The 22,372-nt window shown below is 43.3% G+C and overlaps 1 protein-coding gene across 13 annotated transcripts; it reads right to left on the bottom strand.

Moving 5' to 3' along the window:
• Positions 1-356: 356 nt before the first annotated feature.
• nfyc (nuclear transcription factor Y, gamma) lies at positions 357-21,935 on the bottom strand. 13 transcript variants are annotated; one of them, XM_054605374.1, is made up of 12 exons: positions 21,851-21,935; positions 10,768-10,877; positions 10,526-10,597; positions 9,026-9,139; positions 7,205-7,300; positions 5,903-6,079; positions 4,645-4,686; positions 3,400-3,468; positions 2,779-2,937; positions 2,338-2,442; positions 2,173-2,232; positions 357-1,671 (listed from the first exon to the last, which is right to left on the bottom strand). In XM_054605374.1, the coding sequence occupies exons 2-12, from the start codon at positions 10,864-10,866 to the stop codon at positions 1,552-1,554; spliced, it is 1,113 nt and encodes a 370-aa protein (XP_054461349.1). In that variant the 5' UTR covers positions 10,867-10,877; positions 21,851-21,935; the 3' UTR covers positions 357-1,551. The 13 variants fall into 13 exon arrangements, with proteins under 13 accessions (XP_054461349.1, XP_054461348.1, XP_054461355.1 ...); XM_054605373.1 differs by having other exon boundaries at positions 10,768-10,874; XM_054605380.1 differs by having other exon boundaries at positions 3,427-3,468; positions 10,768-10,874.
• Positions 21,936-22,372: the final 437 nt, after the last annotated feature.

The following is a 22,372-nucleotide window of genomic DNA, read 5'->3' as shown; positions in this document are numbered from 1 at the left end:
GTTAGATCAGTGCTGCCCTCATGTGGCCATTTGGGAAAACAACACGAGCCTCATTCTAATACTGTTGAAACCACCAATATTTTCTTACATTTAAAATACTTTTTTACCTATTAGATACTTACGTAGTTACTATAAAAGCAACAATTCAATAATATTTTGGTGGCTCTTGTGGAGGGTTGTGTCTACCTGGAAATACAGTAAGACGCTGACTGGGATGGTTCAAGTCTTATCTCTTGGTGTGCGGTTTCATTTCTCTCTATCTACAGTCCACACACTAGTAAAGCGCTTTATTCACCCAAAATAAAATAAATAAAAACAAAGATTAGTACTTGAGGAAAACACTATTAAAACATGACTCTTAGACAAGTTATGGTTTTTATTTTTTTCTCACAAACAAAGTTTGTTTACAAAAAGGAACATCAAAAATAAAATTGTACCTATCTATTGCATGTCATGCTGACAGTTTGAACTACATGCAAAAAAACAACAATAATATGAACATTGACAATCAATACTGTACAAAAAACGAGTGGGAGGAAATGAGGCCAAACATCATTTTAAAATCAAAAGAAAAACAATTGTATTAACAAAAAAGGGAATTCTACAAAAAGGTCGTGTTTTTGCTCCAGATGGTTTTTATACATGAGACTTAAACCAGGGTGCAAGACTCAAAAAAACACCCGGGTAAAGAGGGTTGAGTGAAGCTGCATAGAGGCAGAGAAGAGCTTCCCTGCTCTGAAGAAAGAAAGAGTACATGGAAGGAACAACTTGGAAGGGTAAAGACGACCCTCACATACACAGTTAACCTATACAGTTTGAAGCCCCTGAAAACATAAAGTCATGCTTCATCTTCAATGTGGAAAACAACACGAGAGAAAACTACATGAAATCACCGAAACTTCATAACCTCTTCTCAAGATCCCTTAGATTGACTTTCTCTAAAAAGTGATATCTGAGGTATACGGCTTCATTTCATCCACCAACTATATGGAAAACAATAAAGAGGGTATGATTCAGGAGGTGAAGAATCCCACGGCGGCCTTCAACCACAGATATACCAGGAGCATGATATGTAGAGAGAAACGGACACTTTCCCAATTCATTTCCAAATAAACACCAGAAAGGAAGGCGCCAGGAATAAAGGAAACACTTTTTCATGTTTGAAAAATCTTTGAAGCTTTGACATGGAAGTATAGTTTAGTTAGTCTGTGGCAGTGGATGCATATTTTCTCTACAAATGGTCGGTGACAGAAGTACAAAAAGTCTAAGCATGGATGCAACTTAACATGTTATTTTGAGCGAGTCAATCCGTGTCCCTTTGTTGTTGTTTTTTAATCCAGTGTACTAAATTTATTACAAAGAGTGTTACAAGATTTCAGGTCCCTCTTCTAGATCAGCAGTGCTTATAACTGAAGTTTATCGGGCGTCCTTTGTCAAGGTTGGTGGCACCTGTCGGCTTCCAATGGGCTGGTATGAGTGTTGTATGTGTGTTGTATGTGTGTGTGTGTGTGTGTGTGTGTGTGTGTGTGGAGAAAAGGTTCCTTGTTGGGCTCATTCGGTGCTGACCTGCGTGACCTGCGCGTCAACTGTCTGGTTGGTGGACTGGATGAACATCGGTTGGGTCAGCTCCTGTCCTGCTGGCATCGTCACCTGCTGAATCTGATACAACTGCTGTAAAACAGAGAGACAAGAGAGGCCGAAGGTCTGTGTGTAGTTGGATTTAAATACAATGACATCCAACTTCAAAATCCTACACAGGGTTGTTAGAAAGTGCTATTTAGGAAGTTTCTAAAATGAAATATCTCAACGTGTTCAACTCTTATTCAGGATTTAATAAACACATTTCTGTCCAATTCTGATTTCTGACATTTTGTTTTCTGTCTGATGTTACTATTCTGTAACACACTGTTATTGCTGCCTTTCTAGCTGGTACCTTCTTAAAAAATATATTTTTATCTAAATAAGGCTTTACTGGTTTAATTAATTGCATTTTTCTTCAAAGGGCACATGTCAGCTGGTTCACAGATATATGTGTGCACTAGTTAAAATGTTAACAATGCTGACAAGCCAGAAATAAGGACATAGAGTCAAATTAAAAAGACATTTGGTTTTAAAATGCCATGCTCATTGTAACAGCTTTGACAAACTGGATACATTCATTGCATTTGTTACCTGTCCATCAGTAAACTGGTTGAATTGCTGCTGTCCTTGCTGTACGTCTGCCTGTGTGATCTGAAAGCAAAACAAGTTAAATACAAGAAAGAAAGAAAGAATGGAAATGCCTGGAAATGACATCATTTGTTTTATGAACGCTCTTCTTGTTGCTAATGTGATTACCTGCTGGGCGTTGGCGAGAGTCTGGATCTGTCCTTGGACCACCTGAGCTCCAGACACAGGCTGGGCAAGACGGATGTATTGTAGCTGGCCCGTGTTCAGTTGCACCTACATTCAACCAACACAAGGGGGAGACAAAGTTTGGTTTGGAGCAAAGGTCATTCAAGCCCAGAGGTCACAGCCATTTTACATCTCTGAAGAACAGCAGCGAGAATCATTCACTTTCCTCTGATGAATTGTTAACTTTGTAAAACTTGATTCCCATCAAACAGTGAAGGACGGATAATTGACTAGAACACCATGTCTGTGCAGCACTACAATGTCAAACATGCAGCAAACACAAAGCACTTTAGCCTTTTCATTCACTGTTGGAGCTCATTTGCTCCATCACCAATCCCTCGCCTGATTCCCATCGCTTTTCTTCCGCTTAACCGTATTCCTTACCGGGATCTGCTGGATCTCTCCTGTGTTGGTGATGATCTGCTGCATGACCTGCATGGTCTGGCCTTGGGCTTGAGCTGTCTGACCTTGACCCTGGGCAGGTGCAGCTTGGACAATTTGTACCTGTTGGCCCTCACCCACCTGCATTGTCACGGGCGCACTCTAATGGAGCGAAAAGAAGAGAGAAAAGGAAAGACAAAAAGCAGAAAGAGACACAGACGGATGAGACAGAAGTAACACATTACAGACATGTGGTTTATAATTGACATAAAGCACTGTAACAGGAAATCACTGACTTCACTGGAATAAGATTTTAACCAGAACCATGAAATTTATGTGTTAATTTTAAAGTCTGTTAAAGATTATCAGGCAGACACAAAAGATGTGGGGACGTGAGGTGACAACGCAGGATTGGAGACCTCCCTTTGTCCTCCGCCTGTCACACAATCCAGGAGAGGCCACCTGATCTCATGCTACAGGCCTCAGTCACCTGAGCAGGACGGAGCTTGTGGGCCGCAGTCACCTACAGGGCTATGACACAAGTAGTGGCCTCTCTGTGTGTGTGTGTGTGTGTGTGTGTGTGTGTGAGAACATATTAATACAAATGTGCATATGTGTGTTTACCGTGATGGGTGTGCCCTGTGACTGCACCTGCACATGCTGTAACTGCTGCATGGTCGCACCTTGAAGCATCTGATGGCCCGAAAGAGTAGAATGGGAAAATGGGAGAAAGACACAAAGTGAGAAAAGCAGCGATTGCAACAACTTAACACGTGGATGTAAGCATGTGTGGAGTGTGTGCGTAGAAGGCATAAATGTAAGAGCAGCAGAGAGAGAAATACAAGAGGTAAATGACATTTAATGACATGCTTATGAGTGTTAAAGAATCTGAGGTGAAATTCGGAAACAGGTCAAATAAATAAATAAATAATGGGGGAGTTTGGGCAGATTTAGAAAATGCATGTACATTTACAGCAGCTTAAGTAATGTCAACTGGGGTTTTATGAGCACTTATGCGAGAGTTGGTGGCCTAAGGAAAGCAAATTGGTACTACAGAGACAAGTGGTGACATTGAAAGCTCTGCACACAGATGCATAAATAAAGGGTATGAATCCATGGAACTCAGCCCATCATCTTTTCTTAGTTTTCTTTTCCTTATTTATTCGAAAGTATTTCCTGCTAACACATTACTCAATAGACCAAATCTGTACCAAGCATGGAATGTGCCCGGTAGTTATTGACAATCTAACCGTCTCTGTTTTACTCCAGAAAACACGTAGGTGTCCGTCAAACCCTATCATTAATCGCAATGCTAGTGGGAATAACTTCAAATAAGCAGGGTGCGATGGCAGAGGGGTTGAGATGAAGCCTCCAAGAGAGGTTTTATGTAATCTCAAAAGCACACCTACAAATTCTCAACTTTGACTTATTCCCTCATGGCCCACCTTTTAAAGTGCTACCTTGTAAATAGCCCACAATGGGTCTACGTAAGGTGAGTGTCAATCTGTGACCTCCCTGCTCTCAGTGGGGACTGCAGCAGTAGCGGTGCCAGTGAATCAGGCCAGGTCTAAACGAGCATGACAGCTCAGCTAAAGGCAGTCTGCTGAAGCAGCATGAAGTAGCACAGCAGCCCAGGAGCACAGCAGCCCAGGAGCACGGCTACGTGACATGCAGAGAGAGGCAGAGAGAGAGAGAGAGAGAGAGAGAGAGAGAGAGAGAGAGAGAGAGAGAGAGAGAGAGAACGCTCAGGAGACAAAGTATGAGTAAGGTAGTTAAGAAGAGAGACAATTGAAAGTTGTCCCCAAATATGTATGTTTGTTGTGTTACAGTGGTGAAAAGAGGTGTGATGGGTGTGCCCTGTAACTGCACCTGCAATTGCTGTAACTGCTGCATGGTGGCACCTTGCAGCATCTGATGGCCCGACAGAATAGAATGAGAAAATGGGATCCAGAGGTGGAAACACACTCTCCCCAATACTCATATGCATGTGTCTGAGTGAGTGAGTGTGAGAGAAACTGTGTGTTTTTGTCTGTGTGTGCTATAGGACTATAGAAAGAACGACAGAGAATAAGAGCCGTTGTAAGTTTAAAAAGGGAGGGGTGGTCATTTTCAGAGAAAACACTCCCTATTCCCGGGATTAAAGTCGTAAAGTTACGAGAAAAAACTTGAATATTATCTGAGATTATTAAATCAAATTTGCAAGAAAGAACTCAATTTGTGCAAAATCATAGTAACACCAGCCACGTCTTCAATGTTGTTGAGCCTAAAGTAGTGTTTTTACGGTAAGGATAAGGGTAAGGGTAAGGAATCTGACCGAGGTGATGTTTTTTATGAATATAATACTGGCATCGCTATGCATTGTACTTTTTCCTAATGTCAGATTATAAAAGCAAAATGTACATTACATACTATATGCTTTGAGAAATTCATCCATGATTCACACTGTACATATGATATGTGTTAGGTTTGTCTATGATATTGCAAAAATAGACAAGGAACAAGAATGCACAAATTTCAATTAATCAGTTACAGAACATTTAGAAAAAATTCACTTCATTTCATTGTAATTCATATATATATATAAGTAAGTAAGTAAGTAAGTAAGTAAGTAAGTAAGTAAGTAAGTAAGTAAGTAAGTAAGTGTTCAGATCAAATGTTTCCTCTGCCGGGTTTTTAGAGGGTGGGTGAGCATGTGTGCCTTTAGTTATGTGGCCTGGGTGTGTCTGAGGTTCAGATATTCCTGCTGGTGGGAGAGTAGTCGGCTACTGAATGTGAGCTAAGACTAATATCAATAAAGCCTTTTGCAGAAAGCTTCCAAAGACGACGTGGAGCTCAGAATTTGCTACATAATCCTTCATGTGTTATCCATCCACAGAAAAACACACATTCACATGTACTTAACGTTCAGTGAAGGCTTAATTAACTGGTATTTTCTGTTTCTGTGGGAGCAGTTAAGCCTCTCAGCTGTAGTCAGTGTGCTTCTCCACATGGCCGTTATTATTGCCCTAAAATTCTCATATCCAGCTTTGGTTTCATTTAGTTGTTTCAGCTTGTTTTAATCTTGGTGTTGTCTACTATGTGGCAACCCCCATTATAAGCTCTTATAACAAGGTGTTAGCAGTATTACCTGTCCTTGCTGTGGCTGAGCGATGATGATTTGTCCGGGCTGGATGGTCGTGGCTGTTTGTGCGCCCTGCTGCTGGCCCTGTTGTGTGCTCTGCACCTGCACGGCTCCAGGCTGCTGGGCCAAAGTGAAGTAGTACTGCACCGGCTCTGCTGGAGCTACTGACTGCCGCATCTCCTCCTGATGATGACCACACACACACACACACACACACACACACACACACACACACACACAAACAAACAAACACATCGAAGAAGGCCTATCAGTCCATTACATCTCCATGAATTATTTTTGCAGGTAACGGTAGAGGTGTGATAAATAACTGATGGGATGTGGCTGGAGAAGAGTAATGTAATCTGGACGTAAGATCCATTACAAGCACCACACCGGTCAAAACCACAGACTGAAGGCCGGGAGGCATCGGCCAGAACTATTTACACCAAAAAACAGCATCAACCATTTGTGACTCTACTGTAATGTTGGTTTACAACAACTATTAATGTTCCTGTGACAGTAAATGATTTATAAATGTGAACACCCGTCTTCTTCCTGGGTCAGCCACAAAAAAAAAAAAAAATGCAGCGTCAGGGTTTGTTGGCATTCACTTTACTTATCACAGTTCGGCACGTTAGATGCTTGCTGCTACGGGTGCTTGAACCCAGTTCTAACAATTACTACAAATCAAATCATCAGTAAACACTGACCTGTGTCATTTCTGCCTGATAACTGACTTATGAACAGAGCTTCATCTTGATGAGGTTTCTCCATCACCAGAAGCGTAAACACCCTTCTCCCAGCTCCATGACAACACAGCTGAGAGTGTAGGATGTTTACATGCCTGGAGACAGTATACTTGACAACTAATTTAAATATCTCACTCCACCATCTGGTATCCTCCATTTGTATCCTGTACATTAATCTTACATTAAAAAGCAAAACTTCAGTGCAATGTGCTGTTCTTCTGTAAGAGATTGCAATTGATTTGATCCTTATTAAATTGGTCCCTAAGGTAGAGGACATATTCAAATCCTTGAGGAAGTTGTGCTTTTCTGTTACCGATTGTACAACCGAGTTACGGTCGGCTGTCAGAGGCAATGAGATGCTGCAAACATCCGACTGAAAGCCCTTGCTGTCCAAACTCCAGCTTCCAGTCAAGGATGTTTACAGCACCTCCAGGTTGCCAACAACGGAAGAGCACCTGAGATGAAGAGCCTCGTTCTCCTGTGTTAAACTTCAAAGCTCACAACACCGTTGGAGACATCTGCTTTTTGCCCTGTCAGCGTGCAGCGTGTGATTTAGTACCTGTCGTTTAGGCGGCTTCAGGTCGTCCCGGGGCACAATGTCAATCAGGAAGTCAAACTGGTCAAACTTTGTTATTGCCATGGCAATGTCGTTCCTCTGAAAACATAACACACGGAGAGGGTCAAGTGATGAGGTCAGACTTTAAATTATGCTAATTCAATATATGCAGCGAGCTATATATAAACATGCCTTAAGGCCTAAGGTCAGCTCCCCCAAAATAGCCACACAAGAGGCTTCTGTGGAATTGAAATGAAGTTCCTGGTAGTATTCTAACAGGTATTAGCTTTGATAACTGAGCTCAAAGGAAGAGAGGATAAGTTTAGAGCTAAATCAACTACTAACTAGTTTGTTAATTGACTAATTATTTGTCATTTTAATGTAAAATATGCCAAATATCTGCCGGTTCCAGCTTCTCAAGTGTGAGGATTTTGTTGCTCAACAACTTTTATATTTTAACCAACAGTCAGTAAAAGTAAATGGAAAAAAAACAAACAATCACCCTAGCATCACAAGCATTAACGTGGGTAAGTGTGATGGGTGGAAATGAATAGGAATGACGCTTTCCTGCCCTTGTGAGCGGAGGCTCTGCAGCTATACGCTCTCCTATAACAGCAGCAGTGTGCTGTCTCTGTGGAATTTTCCACAGGATATTGGCTGTCAGGACCCCCCATTGTGGCCCTCCCTCCACTGGAGGCTATTTATAGCAGCTTGATTAATATCTGGTAACACCAGGTCACATCTACACTTGCTCTATTGATGAGCGTTACTATGGTGACCTCAATTGGCGTGCTCTCTTCACAATAGGACTAGGGCTCTGCGTGTGTGTTTAAACATGTGGAAATGGGGGATGCTGTTTTTCCTCACTTGGGCACAAGAAAATCACACATCCACGAGGTTCAACCGTCACGCGTAGCTAATGCGCCATCTGTGGTGTAAAATGTAATTAACATGTAAACCAGTGCAGTAAATTAAGTTGCTATTTAAAGCATTCGGTGTAGAGTTCTTACACCTGAGAGTTTCATGCTAAAAAAAGGACTGAGTCAAAGATTAGCCAAGACAACAGCAGAGTGAACACACTTCCAAAGTAGGTCTTCAATTTAAGACTCCCTCCAGACTACGATGAGGGTCTTTTTTTCCAGACTCTTTTTCTACCTGCGTTGGCAGAAACACACATATCCATGGGCTGCTAATCTCTCAGAGGTATGTCAATGGATAAAGTAGACTTAAGGGCTTTCATGTTCTGCTCCAGCGTTTTCCCCCTCTTCACATCCAGGTGAGACTCTTCATCTTGATTTCCCCCCCCACTCTTCCCATCAGTGTTTTCACTTTCTCCCCGTCCTTTTTCTCCCTCAAATCATTCCAGAGCCCATCTTATTCAACTTTGGGACAGCCGAGCAGGCAAAATGGCACCGCGGGGAAAAGTGGGTCACGGCACCCGCCCGGCTTTGCTTTCAAAGTCAGTGGAGGGAGAAAGAACTAAACAGAGGAATAGTACTCAAGGGGATGCTGGTATGGGGCCTCGGCTTGTGTTTGACACAGACATGGGCAACCCAGTGAATAGAAAGCAACAAACCAAAGAGACACCCAAATGATGTAAGGGTGCTAATAAGAAATGTACGAAAGGATAATAGAGGTTATTTAATTATCACAATAGACGGATGTGACAATCCCAATAAATATGGCGGAAAGAGAGTAAGAAGAAAAAGGACAAAGATGACAAAGATAGACAGGGTCATGTAGTTTCCCTTAATGGAAGCATAATCTGATCAAGGTGAAACATGTGTGACACAGGGTTCATGCGTCTCTGTGAGTGAATCTGACCTGTAGCGTGCGTCTCTTGTTGTCCTCGGTGTGGATCCACGCTCTGAGGGTGAGCTCTGTGATGAAGATCTGAGCTGCTTTGGCAAACAGGACCGGAGCCTCTGCACTGATCATCTGTACAGAAGAGATGAAGTTACACCTGCTCGAATACACCCACGGACTATTTAACGTGAATCACACAGCAGCTATAACATGAATCAATCAGGACCTAAGGGACAAATGCTTCACATTCACAGCTGCTGCAAAAGAGCAATACATGCATTCATTTGATTGAAAGGACGAGATAATAATTAGTTTTCCTTTCATAACAGCAGTAAGTTACCTTCACCCTTTTTGTAGTCCCTAACAACGCCCCGTCAGCTGTAAAATCACTGGCCTGCAGGCCTCTTGTGGTAAATTGCTCAGCTTCTCACCGCACTTCTTCATATGGAGTGGCATTGAACTTCCAGGCCAAGCCACTCGGTAATTGTTTAAGTACACGGACATCGGTGTGAAGCTTTGATGTACAAGATGGACTGTAATAACACCACACCACGTGCACATGCAGTGAAAGCTGCTGTGTCAGAGCGGACAGAAGGGTCCTGTCTCCAGATATGTTACTGATCTCCTGATCTCTTTACCACTTTAAGCTACAGCTTAACTAACGGGATAGCGCTCTCTACACGTCACATCCAAGCCAAACACACAAACACACACAGGCTTTCTCTCTAGAGGCTAGGAACAGTCCCGGATGATAATCTAGTGTGATGGGGGTAACATAATCACTACTTGTTCCTTAACTGTTGAGTTCAATGCAACTGACAAATGTTGGGATATTGGTGGATTTCTATGAATAAAGCTTGTGGACATATGGCCATAAAACTACGGTACATCATGAGCCAATCTGGGATTTGTATTAGTATCAAATTTAACTTTCAGTGATTGATAACTATTATGATAAGCGGAAAAAAAAATCCAGATTCTCTGTTTATTTGGACCCAATTGCTGTTCAACATAAACCACAACTTGCAACAATGTGGAATGTTTTCAAAAGTCATCTAGCAAAGTGGAACCAAATTAAAAAATAATTGACATACAGCTACCTCTTTTGAATGCAATGCCAGTGTTTCACAAAGTGGTATGAACAGCAACTTGCTATACAAATATTATTTTTGCAATTTCACTTAATGCTGTATGCACTGCTGAATGCCTAAGATCTGATCATATGTTTCCATTATAAACTAACTCCAACAGGCCCTGGGCGGTCTGAACACAACAGGCCACAAACCAAGAATTTGACAGGCACCACATTAGCGGAGGATAATGGTATCCATTAGGTTTTAAGGCATTCAAATAATCAAACTTTTGTCTTAAATGGAAGTAAAATCAAATCTCTAAATTGTTCAAATTTACCATTAGTGATTTAAGGACTATTAGGGATTTACAGAAAGTGTCTTATGCTCACACAATAACCGTTATCTTCTCAAAAACGATAAATTGGTGGTATACTGGTCTTCTTACCTTGACATCCTCATCCAGCTTCATGATTTTTTTGATCCGGGCCAGAGGTAACTCCTGCACACGGAAATCCTTCTGGAAATAATGGTTAGGTGGTCGGTTAGGGATACAGAGTAAAGCGCAAGAAAGTTGTGCTTTAGTATTTGCATGTGTGCATGTTTGAAAGAAACAACATAAAACAATTATAATCATAGTATTCATTTGGCTGATATGCGTGTGTCTTTTTATTGCAGTGAGTAGCGTACCACAGTCAAGTTCCTGATCTCCTCCATGACACGAGGCCAGAAGGACTGCAGGGTTTGCTGGGCATCGCTGCCTCCGGCTCCGAATGCATCTGCAGACATCCTCTATTCTGCTTCATCAAGAAATGACAGGAGGAGAGCAAAAGGTTAATTATTAGAAAACACAAAGACTTTTTGTGATAATTCAGACACACAAGACAGGTCATTTGCTAAGGGCACCAGGACACAACATACAGTGTGAGTCCAAGCCAGGCCTGTGCTGAGCTCTTTTCGTGTGTCAGAAACACACATCCTATCAGGGCCTATCATTATAATACAGCAAAATCTAAAATAGCGCCCCAACGGGCTTCTATTCTTGTCCTTGTGGGATGTTGACATGCCCAAGAACACACCACCAGACTGGCTGCACACTCCCTGATTATGAATGGCCCACCTTTTGGCACAAAGCTGCAGCTCTTCTGCAAACACAAGCATGTCATGTGCAAGTTAACCGCTGCTGATGACCCCACAGACTGAGGACATTGCTGAGGCCACACATCAAGAAGACATGTGTGTGGGGTTTTTTTTCTTTTTAAAATGGAGAAACAATTTCCCCGACAACTGCATTCCAGTTTTTTGACAGATGCACATTGTGAACTTACAGACGTGAAAGTATGCAAACAAACCAAGAGCTGTAAAGTGAAATAACGAACTGTTACACGCGCACACATGCATGCATGTAGACATAAAAGCCAGTGCTTCTAAAAGGGGTCTGACGGTTTGAAAGAGGATCCAGCAGGTTACTATGGCATGCCAGGAATCTGCTGAGGGAATATTGGCCTGCCTGTCTGAACACGCAGAGCTTGGAGTGTCTGGATCGCACTCCTTCACTCTCTCCCTTTTCCCTCCACCTCAGTCAAAAGATTTGCCAGAAGGGAGAGAAAAAGAAACACGGGAGGGGGGGGACAGAACAAGAGATGAGTGTGTAGAGCTACTCAAGAGAGACGGGGTGTGTTTGTGTGTGTTGCTGAGGGAGGGCTAGTGCCTTGTCCAGTTCAGCATTTAATCCAGCGCTAAGACAAAGTGCCAGAGGCTTTAACAGGGGGAGGTAAAAGACAAACAGGCCCACAGTCCTGACTGCTGTGCAAACTAGCTATGTGGGTCAAACAAGACGGAAAGAGGGAGACGCAGACAGAAAGAGAGAGACATGACAGAACAAAAAAAAAAAAAAAAAAGAAGAGTGTTAGGGGAAGGGGGGGTCACTTCTTTATCTTTTTTCTCACTCTGGGCCAACAAGCATGAATGGCTGCAGCTCTGGTCCAGCTGACGGACTGATACAAAACTAAAGACAGCCTTTGAAGCACTCCATCTAGTGTCTCCTATGTTACAGCGGTGTTGTGCCAGATTGTTTTGACTCTGGGTTCACGACAGTTCATTTATTCATACCGTTTGAGTGCAGTTATAAATATTTTACTTTACGACTAATCACTAATCCGGAATCCATGTTTGATTTTTTTTGATTGAAAAAGATTGCATCTCTGGCAGTTGTGGGAGTTACTGAATAACATAAGAAGCAGTGCTGCATCCTGTTCTTTCATTCAGTTTTCCGACAGAGAGTAGCCTAAATCAATGAGACAGAATGGCAGCAGGGGGCGGCTTTATATAAAATCAATCAGGCAGCTTGTAGCTATGGCGTGCCAGGCTAGTGATTGACCTTGACAATGTCTCCCCTTCTCTGTCCGACGCTCCAGTGTCCAGTTGCGTTTCAAGGTTGATTGAAATCCTGCAGTCACTAGAACAATCCCAGCATTCCACGGGACAGGAATGACTGATGGGAATTGTAGTTTTTTTTCCTCCCCTGCCTGATGGGTAAACTGACCTCTGCCAGCTCTCTCATGGACTCTGTGTACTTTGCAGCACCATGACCATGCAAATAGGGTGGAGAAAGAAAAAGCTTCTCCAGCTACCTAGCATTTTAACTGCCACTATCAGCACTTAATCTTGTGATAAGTTTGAACAAGACAACCTTGTGTATCTGTTTGTGTACTACTGTCTGCCAGCTTGTGTGGTTCTCTCCAACCGGTAGCCTGATAAGAAATAATAATTAGGCAATTCACTAACAGCTTTACGGACCACAATCAGGCTAATTGCCATGGTAACAACACTGTGAGCTCAGAGGAAACAGAAGATGGGAATTAAATAGCAAATTGTTCAATTAATAAAAAATAAAAACACACACAGGCCACCCCAGCACCTTCTGCTCTCACACATAACGCACTTCTCTTAAACTCCTGACATTTTTGATTTACACTTGTGGAGAGAGAGCCGTTTTAAAAATCACACATACACCCACCCCCGACCCTTTGACCTTCAATCTAAATACACAGCCACACACTAACCACAGCAGCAGAGCGTGAGGGGGGGGGGCAAAGTATCAACATGCCTTAAGGTTGCTTCTCCGGCTAGCTAAGTGAGCTCTACCTACAGAGCACCAATATATTTCCCAAGGCTTTGCATCAATGGAAAGTTTGCGTGGGAGTCCGCTGATGTCTGACACACAAGTGCTGAACACAATGTTTTCTGCCGACTTCTGCAACACCTTCTATGGTCGTGGGTCCAGTCTTAGTCAAACAAAACAATCTGAGCGGGGCTATCCTCAGCACAAAGAAAATCAATTTTGAAACTCGGTGAAAGCTAATAAATATCAACGTTATAAATGTTGTAAAAGGTCTGGAGGTCGCTGCAGACGACTGGAGAAGGCCAGAATCAAGATCAATTATTCTTTCTGTACTACTATTTGCTTCTTCATATCAGGTCTCTTAACTATAATAAGCTCTGAAGTACCACTTAAATGGAAATCTTTACTTTAGAATCTGTTAAAGCATTTAAGCTGTGTTCCCTCATTCATACTTATGGTCAGCATTGTCGGTACAAATGTAATGAATCTTTTATACTTTGATGTGAGCTAGTTATTCTGAAAAATACTGTGTATCCTTCTGTTGTAATGAACCTGATAACATCTCTGCTGTGTGCTTCCCGGCTGCTACTGTATGCTATATTAGTGTACATTGTGCTCTCCTCTCCTCTTCCCTGCCCTGCGGCTCTGTTGTCCTTCATCAGGTCATTGAGACACAGAGATGCCGGTGTTGGGTTTCCTACCAACTCTGCCGTGTGTGTGTGTGTGTGTGTGTGTGTGTGTGTGTGTGTGTGTGTGTGTGTGTGTGTGTGTGTGTGTGTGTGTGTGTGTGTGTGTGTGTGTGTGTGTGTGCCTTTGAGGTTAAATGTGATGTCTGTACTTTTGTCGACAACACAGCAACTTGCTCTTCCTCCTTCGGCGGCTGTACATCTCTCTTCCTGTCTCTTCTCGAGTACTTCCCGTCTCTCCCTGTCACTCATTGGGTGAGGGTTTCTCTCTTGCTCTGTCTCACTTACTTTCACCTGATCCCCTTTCTTCCCAACTTCTCTGAGAAAGTCAATGCTGCTCCGCTTGCTGCAGCTGAATCAGCGCTAATGTTGTTCTGCCAGCTCCTATTCCTGCGTCTCTCCGTCTCATCCCTCCCTCCCTTCTCTCTCTCTCTCTCTCTCTCACTAACTGGCACGTCACATCAAGTGGCCACTCACAGCAGCATCAGCGACTCGCTCCAACTCTGACATCACACCACTTTACAAAACACTTCAATTCCTGTCCAAATAAACCTGATAGCAGTGAAGGCAGGAATAAAACACATCAAGATAGTACCACTTAGCCTAATGCCTATTCATTTGCCTTTTAGATTAGTGAAAGAGAACAGAAAGAGCTACGTTTTTAGTGTCAAAACTCCGACATTGGCATTGCTGTAAAAGAGAGAGACAGTGCAGTTGAGCGAATTAATTGGTCTCTGATTAAGGTGAAATGTTCTGCAGTTAATTGCCCCCTAAATGACCCGACAGTTGGTGTGAATTGAGGTTAATTTTGCTGATAGGTAATGAGGCAAGGCAGTTTAGGACAAACTGGAGGCCTATTTGAGGCAAAAGAGTGAGCTGTTCCCTGAGGTGTTTCACTATCACATTGTCACTGCGCTGAAGAACAACTCATCTCATCCCAGATCTTTCCCTGAGGCAGAGCTGGCACTTCACATTGAAGCAGATGTACACTGAGAGGACCTGACCCACACAGAAATAAAGGGGCATATACTGTACCAAATGAATGTGTGGCAAGTGTTTTCATCTGAAACAAGCGTAGATTTCTTTCTCCCAGCTCAGTGAAATGACCGTCTCCTAGATTTAATTTGTTTATTAATCTATCTTCTAAAGCTGTGAGTATTTTCAGGTAATCCCAGATAGTTAATAATAAAAAGTAATATGATTATTTGCGACACACTGTATATTCAATATGGCTGTTGGTATAAAACACGTATATAGAAAAATTAAGATAAATTGTGTTACAAAAGACAGAAGGGGGGACAGGGACGACAAAGAGGAGGGTACAAAAAGCAAAAGGATTCATTTTCCCATACTTTTCCCTTAAAGCACAACTATGACCTTACACATTGTTACTCTTAAAAGGTTGCTAACAACCAAAGCATCAGGCTGGACAAAGAGCAATCATGTAACCACATGGACTATCTCATCCTTCACACGGTCACTATAATTGATGAACTCAACCAATTGCCGAATCAAAGACATGTTTTTATGTGTAACATAGCGCCAACTATTGGATAAGTGTTGCTACACTTACATGTCTAGCAAGAGATCAATTTTCCACATGCTGCTGTGTGAAACTGTCAATGATTCAGAATGGGTCACTAAAGGTTTAAGTCTGCTAGGTTTAAAGTGTACAAAGCAGAACGTTACATAACGTACGTCAGCATAAACCGGGACGTATCATTCGGCCACTCGAGACTCTTTACCTAATGTTTAACATTCAGTATGTCAGTTTTATTCAGATTTACTATACCTGAATGGAGGGAATAAATACAGCCTAGCTGACAAATGTCACATGCACTAACGTAAATGGCGGTCATTTATCAAAGGGGTTACAAATCCTGAACTATTACAGCATTCACCTTGATGAAAGAAAGGAACTGGCACGGTTACAGCCTGCAGGGTAAATGATCTACTCAGGCAAAATAAAAAAACAAGAAGTTCCCTGGCCAGGATTTACAGATTAACTACCCGCACACACACGCAACATTTTCACAGATGTTGGTGCAAATGTTTTGTGATTAAAAAAGGAACAGAGAGGGTTATAATGGTGGATGTGCTCGCTATGAACCTGCAATGCAACATCCCTCTGGCATGGCTGGACGGAACCAGCCGACCAAACAGCCTTGAAAACTTTGCCCTTGGTTCTGCTTCAAGCCAACTCCAGGAAGTGCTAGTCACTAATCTCCCAAGGTCGTTCAACAGAGGAGAGAGAGAAACCAGAGAGGGAGGAGGGAGGGGGGGGGGGGAGAGAGAGAGAGAGAGAGAGAGAGAGAGAGAGAGAGAGAGATGAAAGAGAGAAGGGGAGGGAGAGGGGGAGGATAGCAAAGGACAGGCTTTTCAACTTTCACTGCAGCACTTAAGTGACCCCAGTGGTTCGTGCTGTGTACTTTCTGAGAAGCTTAATAAAAACAACACATACTGTACATATTAGTTATGTTTGGTATCTCCCTTTGGGTTTCACTTCCTCTCGGCTCCCTCTCCATGTTTCCTTGTCATTGCCGACAGAGAGACTGCAGGAGCCAATCTCACATTCCTGTGACCTTCATCCAATGCTAGGCCCAGTTCTCTGGCGTCAAAGTAGGCAGGGCTAAAGCTACCTGCATATTAAACGCTGGAACACAGCTGACTCCCCCTGGCTGCCCACACTGCCTTTAGTGACAGTGTACACATGTACAAAAAAAAAAAAAAAAAAAGGGCGGCAAGGGCAAAAGAGCGAATGCCCGGCGGCAGTGGTCACCTTAGTGATAAGCTGAAAGGCCTAGCACCTAGTGGTTTGCATGTTTCCTTTACTTTTTCCTTAATGGGGCCCAAATATTCAAATCTCATGCAGACAGCAGCCAACCCTGGGATCTGGCAGCGATAGCTTCAACTTTAGAGTTATTTTTAGTCTCTCTCTCTCTCTCTCTCTCTCTCCCCTCTCTCTCCCTCCCCTTTATTTTGTCAAAGGCACCAATTGAAACTTTAAATAGGGAGCAAGTGAAGGGAGACAAAGCCAGTTGGAGCAGCAAGTGAGAGAAGAGGCACCCTCCAAAGATTCCATCAGAAGAGATCAGATCAAACGATTAGCCTCCTCTGTCCGTGAGGCTGACAGACTGACAGCCTGTCCCATCTGGGCGTCTGGCACAGTCGGGGCAGGGGCCTGGGGGGTCCTGAGGTCACAGCAACCAGCTGCACCTCCACCCCTGGGGGACCACGACAGCGACAACAACACTGAGAGATATGCTCACAGAGTTCTCCATACACCACATATCCTTTCATCTTTGGCTCCTAGCTCTGCGTCACTGTCTGGTGCTGGCGTGTAAACAAGGACGTCAGGGGGAAAAAAAATAAAAAGAGTCTGGACCGGCACCGTGAGCACTGCAGCCACAGGCCCCCCCCCCATCAACACCACCAAGACAGTGAAGGACATCTGAGCACAGAGCAGCCATGCACTTACATGCAGCCGTTAACAGTAAGTAAGTGTTGATGTTCGTGTGCATGGGGGTCAAAAGTCAAAACCATTGATTGCCAAAGGCAGACGGACTTCACTCTCTAGTTTCAGAATTTAAAAGAATACAACAAACATACAACATGAACAACAAGCATAGTTATTTTATTTTTTTGATTATTCTGTAAAAAGCATCACTGCTGTGCTGTAGTGACAAGTGAAGGACATGGATGAGAGAAACACACACACACACACACACACACAACTCCAATCTTCCAAGGAGAGTACTAGAGGACCGGAAAGGGAGGGGGATTGAGGACGGCTGTAAAGGACAGACACTCTCACATCACTGCAGAGCGTGATGGAGAGAGGGAGAGACGTCAGAAAGTGAACAATTTATTAAAAAACTCAAAGCCTAACTAACTTGACAGGTGTTCTCTCGATCTGTGTGTTTTCAGCAGTCCCACTTACCCCTGTGCCCTTCATGTTGAATGGTCTGCCCTGCTGGAGCTGAGCAGAGTGTAGGGAAACAGATAGCCCTGTTCAAGTCTCCTTGAGATCAACAGCAGCAGCAGGAAGAAGAGGCACAGAGGTTGACAGAAAAACGCTCTCAAGCTCTTTCATTTCCTCCGGTCCCCCTGATCGTATCAACAGACAAAAGGCACTCTGGCTCCACTGGACGGCAAAAAAAAAAAAAAAGGCTCTCAGCCTGGACAGAGAAGAGCAAGCCCCTCTTCTACTACCCCTCCCCCTTCTCTCTCCCACTCTCCCTTTACACATTGCCCCGTCTCCTTCAGCAGCCCCCCAACGTCCTCCTCCAGCCTAAACCTGCAGCCCCGTCTGTCCCGTTTCTCTTCTGACCAAGTCCCCTCAACTAGCTGACCTTCTCTCTTTCTTTTGCACTCTCTCACCCCTCTGCCTCTCTCTGGTCGTGACCCCTGCATTTGTCTTTGAGCTGACCCCTGGCCCGGCGCAGAGAAGTGGGCGAGCGGGAATAAAGAGCCAGAACAGCAGCAGGCTACAACGCAACAGCAGGCAAACAGTACAGCGGCACTCCTGACTCTCAGACAAAAATCTCTAGCCTCCTTCCCCTTTAACATTCAAGAGTAATCAATCTAGCATGCTACATGATACTCAAACCCCGCCTCACACCGCGGCTCCCGCCTCACTCTCACACGTGCAACCAATGAGAAGACAAGATCCTCTCCATCTATTGGATGCTGCACACACCAATCAGCTCTGACACATCCCCTGCTCCTCCCCTTTCGTCCGCTCAACCCCCTTTTTACCGACAGCCAACTTCCTGCTCTAAGTTACCTTGAGCTGCAGGATAGGGGTCAGGGAAAATAAAGAGGAAGAGAGAGCAGAGCAGCGAATAGGTGAAAAAGAGCATAAAAAGTTGTGGAAAGCGCTTTGGGGAGTGTGTGAGGGTGTGCTGGTGGTGGCTTGCCTCGGCATTGTTTGTCCCCGGGGCGGTCGCTGCCTCTGCTGCTGCTGGACGGATGAGAAAGGTTCCACGGGCTGCTCTCTGACAACTGCTCTCTGCTTATTTACAATGTCAAACTAAATGTCTCCCTTGGCCCCGCCTCCTCTCTGCAGCTACAGGCTGACAGCACAGTGATGCAGGCAGCTGAGCTCGCCCTCACTGGCTGATACAAGTGCCAGAATGGATGCCGCATGTTGCATCCACATTATTTAAAGTACAGAAGCAACCCGGACAGACTCGATGTCTCATACGTGTGCACAGGTATACATGCACACACACACACACACTTTGTCCTTGCTTTCACATTCATCCTTGCTCACAGTCACAGGCACACACCGCAAAAAAAACAACAACTAGCCTATAACCAGCCAACTCGTTATGAGATTCATTGTACATTCAGGTCATACCACCACCATCATTTGCATAAGTAATCAGTTAAAAAGGCACACTCGTACTTATTTATTTAACATATGAATAAGTTGAATCTGACTATATTCAACAAATGCACATGACTCACTGCCCATGAACAGTTAGTTATATTGCATCCACATCAATAATACAATGAAACTATAATTATGGTTTCAGTCAAATTTACACAAAACTAACTACGGCAAAAAAGATCATTGTAGAGCCTTTCTACAAGACAAAAAGAAGAATCAGCTGACTGGTGAGCAAGCAGCCACGACGGAGGGAAAAAGATTGCATTTGATTCCCGTTGTATTTGTGGATAAACAAGACTAAGATATGGGTGAAAGCCTGTAAACAAAGACATTGTTGTCTTTACCCCAAAAAACTACGCTCACTGCAACTTTCACAATTGAAACGTCGTCAAAAAACTACGTCATACAATGCCCTTCTTGTTAACTCACCACCGCATAGTTTCTCCAACACCGTAACCTTTACTTTAGAGCAGCAAAGCATGACACTGCTGCTCATTTGCCACCTCGTTGTGTTTTATGCACTATCGACTGCTTCACCAATTCCACATTGAATATGCAAACTCATTGAGGCACATAAAGCTTCGACATAAAGCGTTGAGAAGTGACAAAAATTGCAGGTGTGATGGTAATAAAACTGGGGCAAGCGTGCCTTTTACTGAGAACTGGTGCAAAGAATAGAGGTTTGTTTTATGCTGCAGTTTACTGCAAATCCCGACTGTAGTGAGAAACACAACAAGCTTAAGAGAGAGAAAAAGAGAGCAAACCTGCCCCATCAATGAAAAACCTAGAGGGGGAGGGGAACCGGAAGGATGGAGAAGGGCAGAGAGGAGAGTTGTTAAAGGATGGGAGGGGTAGAACGAGTGGAGAGGGTGAGAGAACAAGATAGAGACTCAAGAGAAACAAAGCCAAATGTTCCCTTTACTATTTTTGTGAGGAGCATGGGGACTAGAGCAGGTACTACAGCCATCCAGTTAATGATTAGAGCGGAGCTGCACAAAGATTAATCTCTTCAGCAGTTCTCTCTGTAGATGGCTACCCAAAATGCCTCAGTAATAACACCTGGCAAGGTCACCGTGCAAACGAGACCTTCCCATGACCTGTGCTGCCCGTAGCAGGGACATGTTTGCTCTCACTGACGCTGTTTAGAGATAAACACACACCAGTCAGACTATGGGTTTCATAAACACACAGCACCCTGAGGGTAGCCAGGCAAAGCCCTGCATTCGCCCACAAACAGGCAAAACCACATGCACACCTGCATGAATAAATGGTAAGCTGACAAACTCGGATTGAGTTTCCCAAGGTATGACCCACCCTCATCCAGTCTCCATATATATATATATATATATATATATATATATATATATATATATATATATATAATGTAAGTGTCAGATTAAAGGTTCACAAAGAACAGTAAAGTAAGAACTGCAAAACCGTATTTGTCTCCACTGCTAACAATGGACAGGAAATGCTGAAGCACCTTAGAAATGACTTTATTCACTGTGGATGTGGCAGAGATGGTTCTGTCTTATTGACCTTTAACATGAAAACGAATTTCTGGTAAGCCAAAAGCATTTGTTTGCTAATAGTTGATGAAAACGTCCATCATCATGTGGAGTGATTTTTTTTTTTTTTTTCTGTTTATAAATTGTGGCTTCATTTTAAACTCTTCTTTCATTATTTAAGTATTATTAAAAAGGTATGTAAATGTATTTGCATCATGAATAGGAGCGTTGCTTACGCTGATCTGAGTTAAGGACACAAAGACACATATTTACATATAAAGTGCACACATTGTTACACTTTAACTGGGTCACTTCAGCAAATCATTATTAGCCAGTAAGGACGAACAAAGCGGCCAGCAGGAAACATTAACCAATGCAACATAGTTGTATGATAGTATGTAGTTATAAATAAGACCAACGTTGAGCAAATAAACTAGAACATTAAAACACAATGTAGTGATAAACTGTGACAGATCGGCTGCTAAACTACCAGGACGAGGCTCGACACACATGTAGCACCAGTAGCTAACTGGGTGATTGTTGTACAGCACATAGGTGACCATCCGCATTGTGTGTGTCATTATAATAACCACTGGACAACCAGTCCTGGCATCAAGTGAAAGTTTGCACGGCTTTCCAAAGCTAGGAAGGAGCAGTCTAACCAATAAAGACAAGGTTCGGATCTGTCCTTCAGACCAATCAAACCTCGGACTAGATTCCACCAATCAAGGTTTTTAGGGCTAAGTTCGTTCTGCAACTGACGCCATTCGGGGTCCAGCAGAAACGGCCAGTCCGGTTAATGATCGCTTAAGGCAGGAGCCAACATGGCGGACACTGAACACTGGTTTCCTGACCGCCCGTGATCCCGTCAGCGGGCCACCAATAAGCGCCTCAGAGAGCGGGGAGGGAAATGGCGCCTATGTTCATCTTCCAAAACAATCGTCTATTGGTCAAGAACAGCAAATGAAAAGAAGCCAAGTACTTGATCAAACTTGCACCCGCCGGGCTCCTTTCTTTTAAACGCTCTACACACAGACGGATTTTTAATTTCTTTACTCACTTTGCTTTACGGGTTCGAAGTGAAGTCCGGCTCAGCGTATTATTTATTTTATTTAGCTAGCGGGGGGAAACAAGATGGCTGCAACTCGAACCGGAAATAGTTGGATGCGCGAACGTGATGACGTGGCGGTTACGTTCCCTGGGCAACGGCGTCAGTCACGTTTGGCGCTTCATTAAAAATGCTAAATTGAAAGGCAGTATGGGCTTTATGATTAATATATCAAGACCTAAAGTAATATAAGTCAAAGTGAAACATAAGTGAACAAGTAAAAAAAAAAATACAATGACTTATTTTTACGTCAGCTGGTTGAGTGATACACCAATGTCCAATTACACCACATGACCTGTGTGTAACAATGATCAAATAAAACATATGCATGCAATATATGAATGCCACTGCCAATAATTATAACAATAAGTATAACTGCTGTGACTGTCTCAGCAAAATAATTTAAAGTTTTCATTAAACTCTAAAAGTAATTAACATGTCTGCAGGACATTAAAACACTAATTGGGTTCAGTT

The sequence above is a fragment of the Anoplopoma fimbria genome, chromosome 10 (genome assembly GCF_027596085.1).
Source record: "Anoplopoma fimbria isolate UVic2021 breed Golden Eagle Sablefish chromosome 10, Afim_UVic_2022, whole genome shotgun sequence".
Classification (NCBI taxonomy): domain Eukaryota; kingdom Metazoa; phylum Chordata; class Actinopteri; order Perciformes; family Anoplopomatidae; genus Anoplopoma; species Anoplopoma fimbria.
This window is presented reverse-complemented; position numbering and strand designations above follow the sequence as displayed.

Coding starts and splice junctions, on each gene's coding strand:
- nfyc (XM_054605374.1), bottom strand. CDS start 10,866: ATGTCTGCAGATGCATTCGGAGCCGGAGGCAGCGATGCCCAGCAAACC. Junction 3,469..4,644: donor AGCAGTTACAGCAATTGCAG/GTGCAGTTACAG, acceptor TCGGGCCATCAG/ATGCTTCAAGGTGCGACCAT. Junction 1,672..2,172: donor ACCAGTTTACTGATGGACAG/GTAACAAATGCA, acceptor TCTGTTTTACAG/CAGTTGTATCAGATTCAGCA.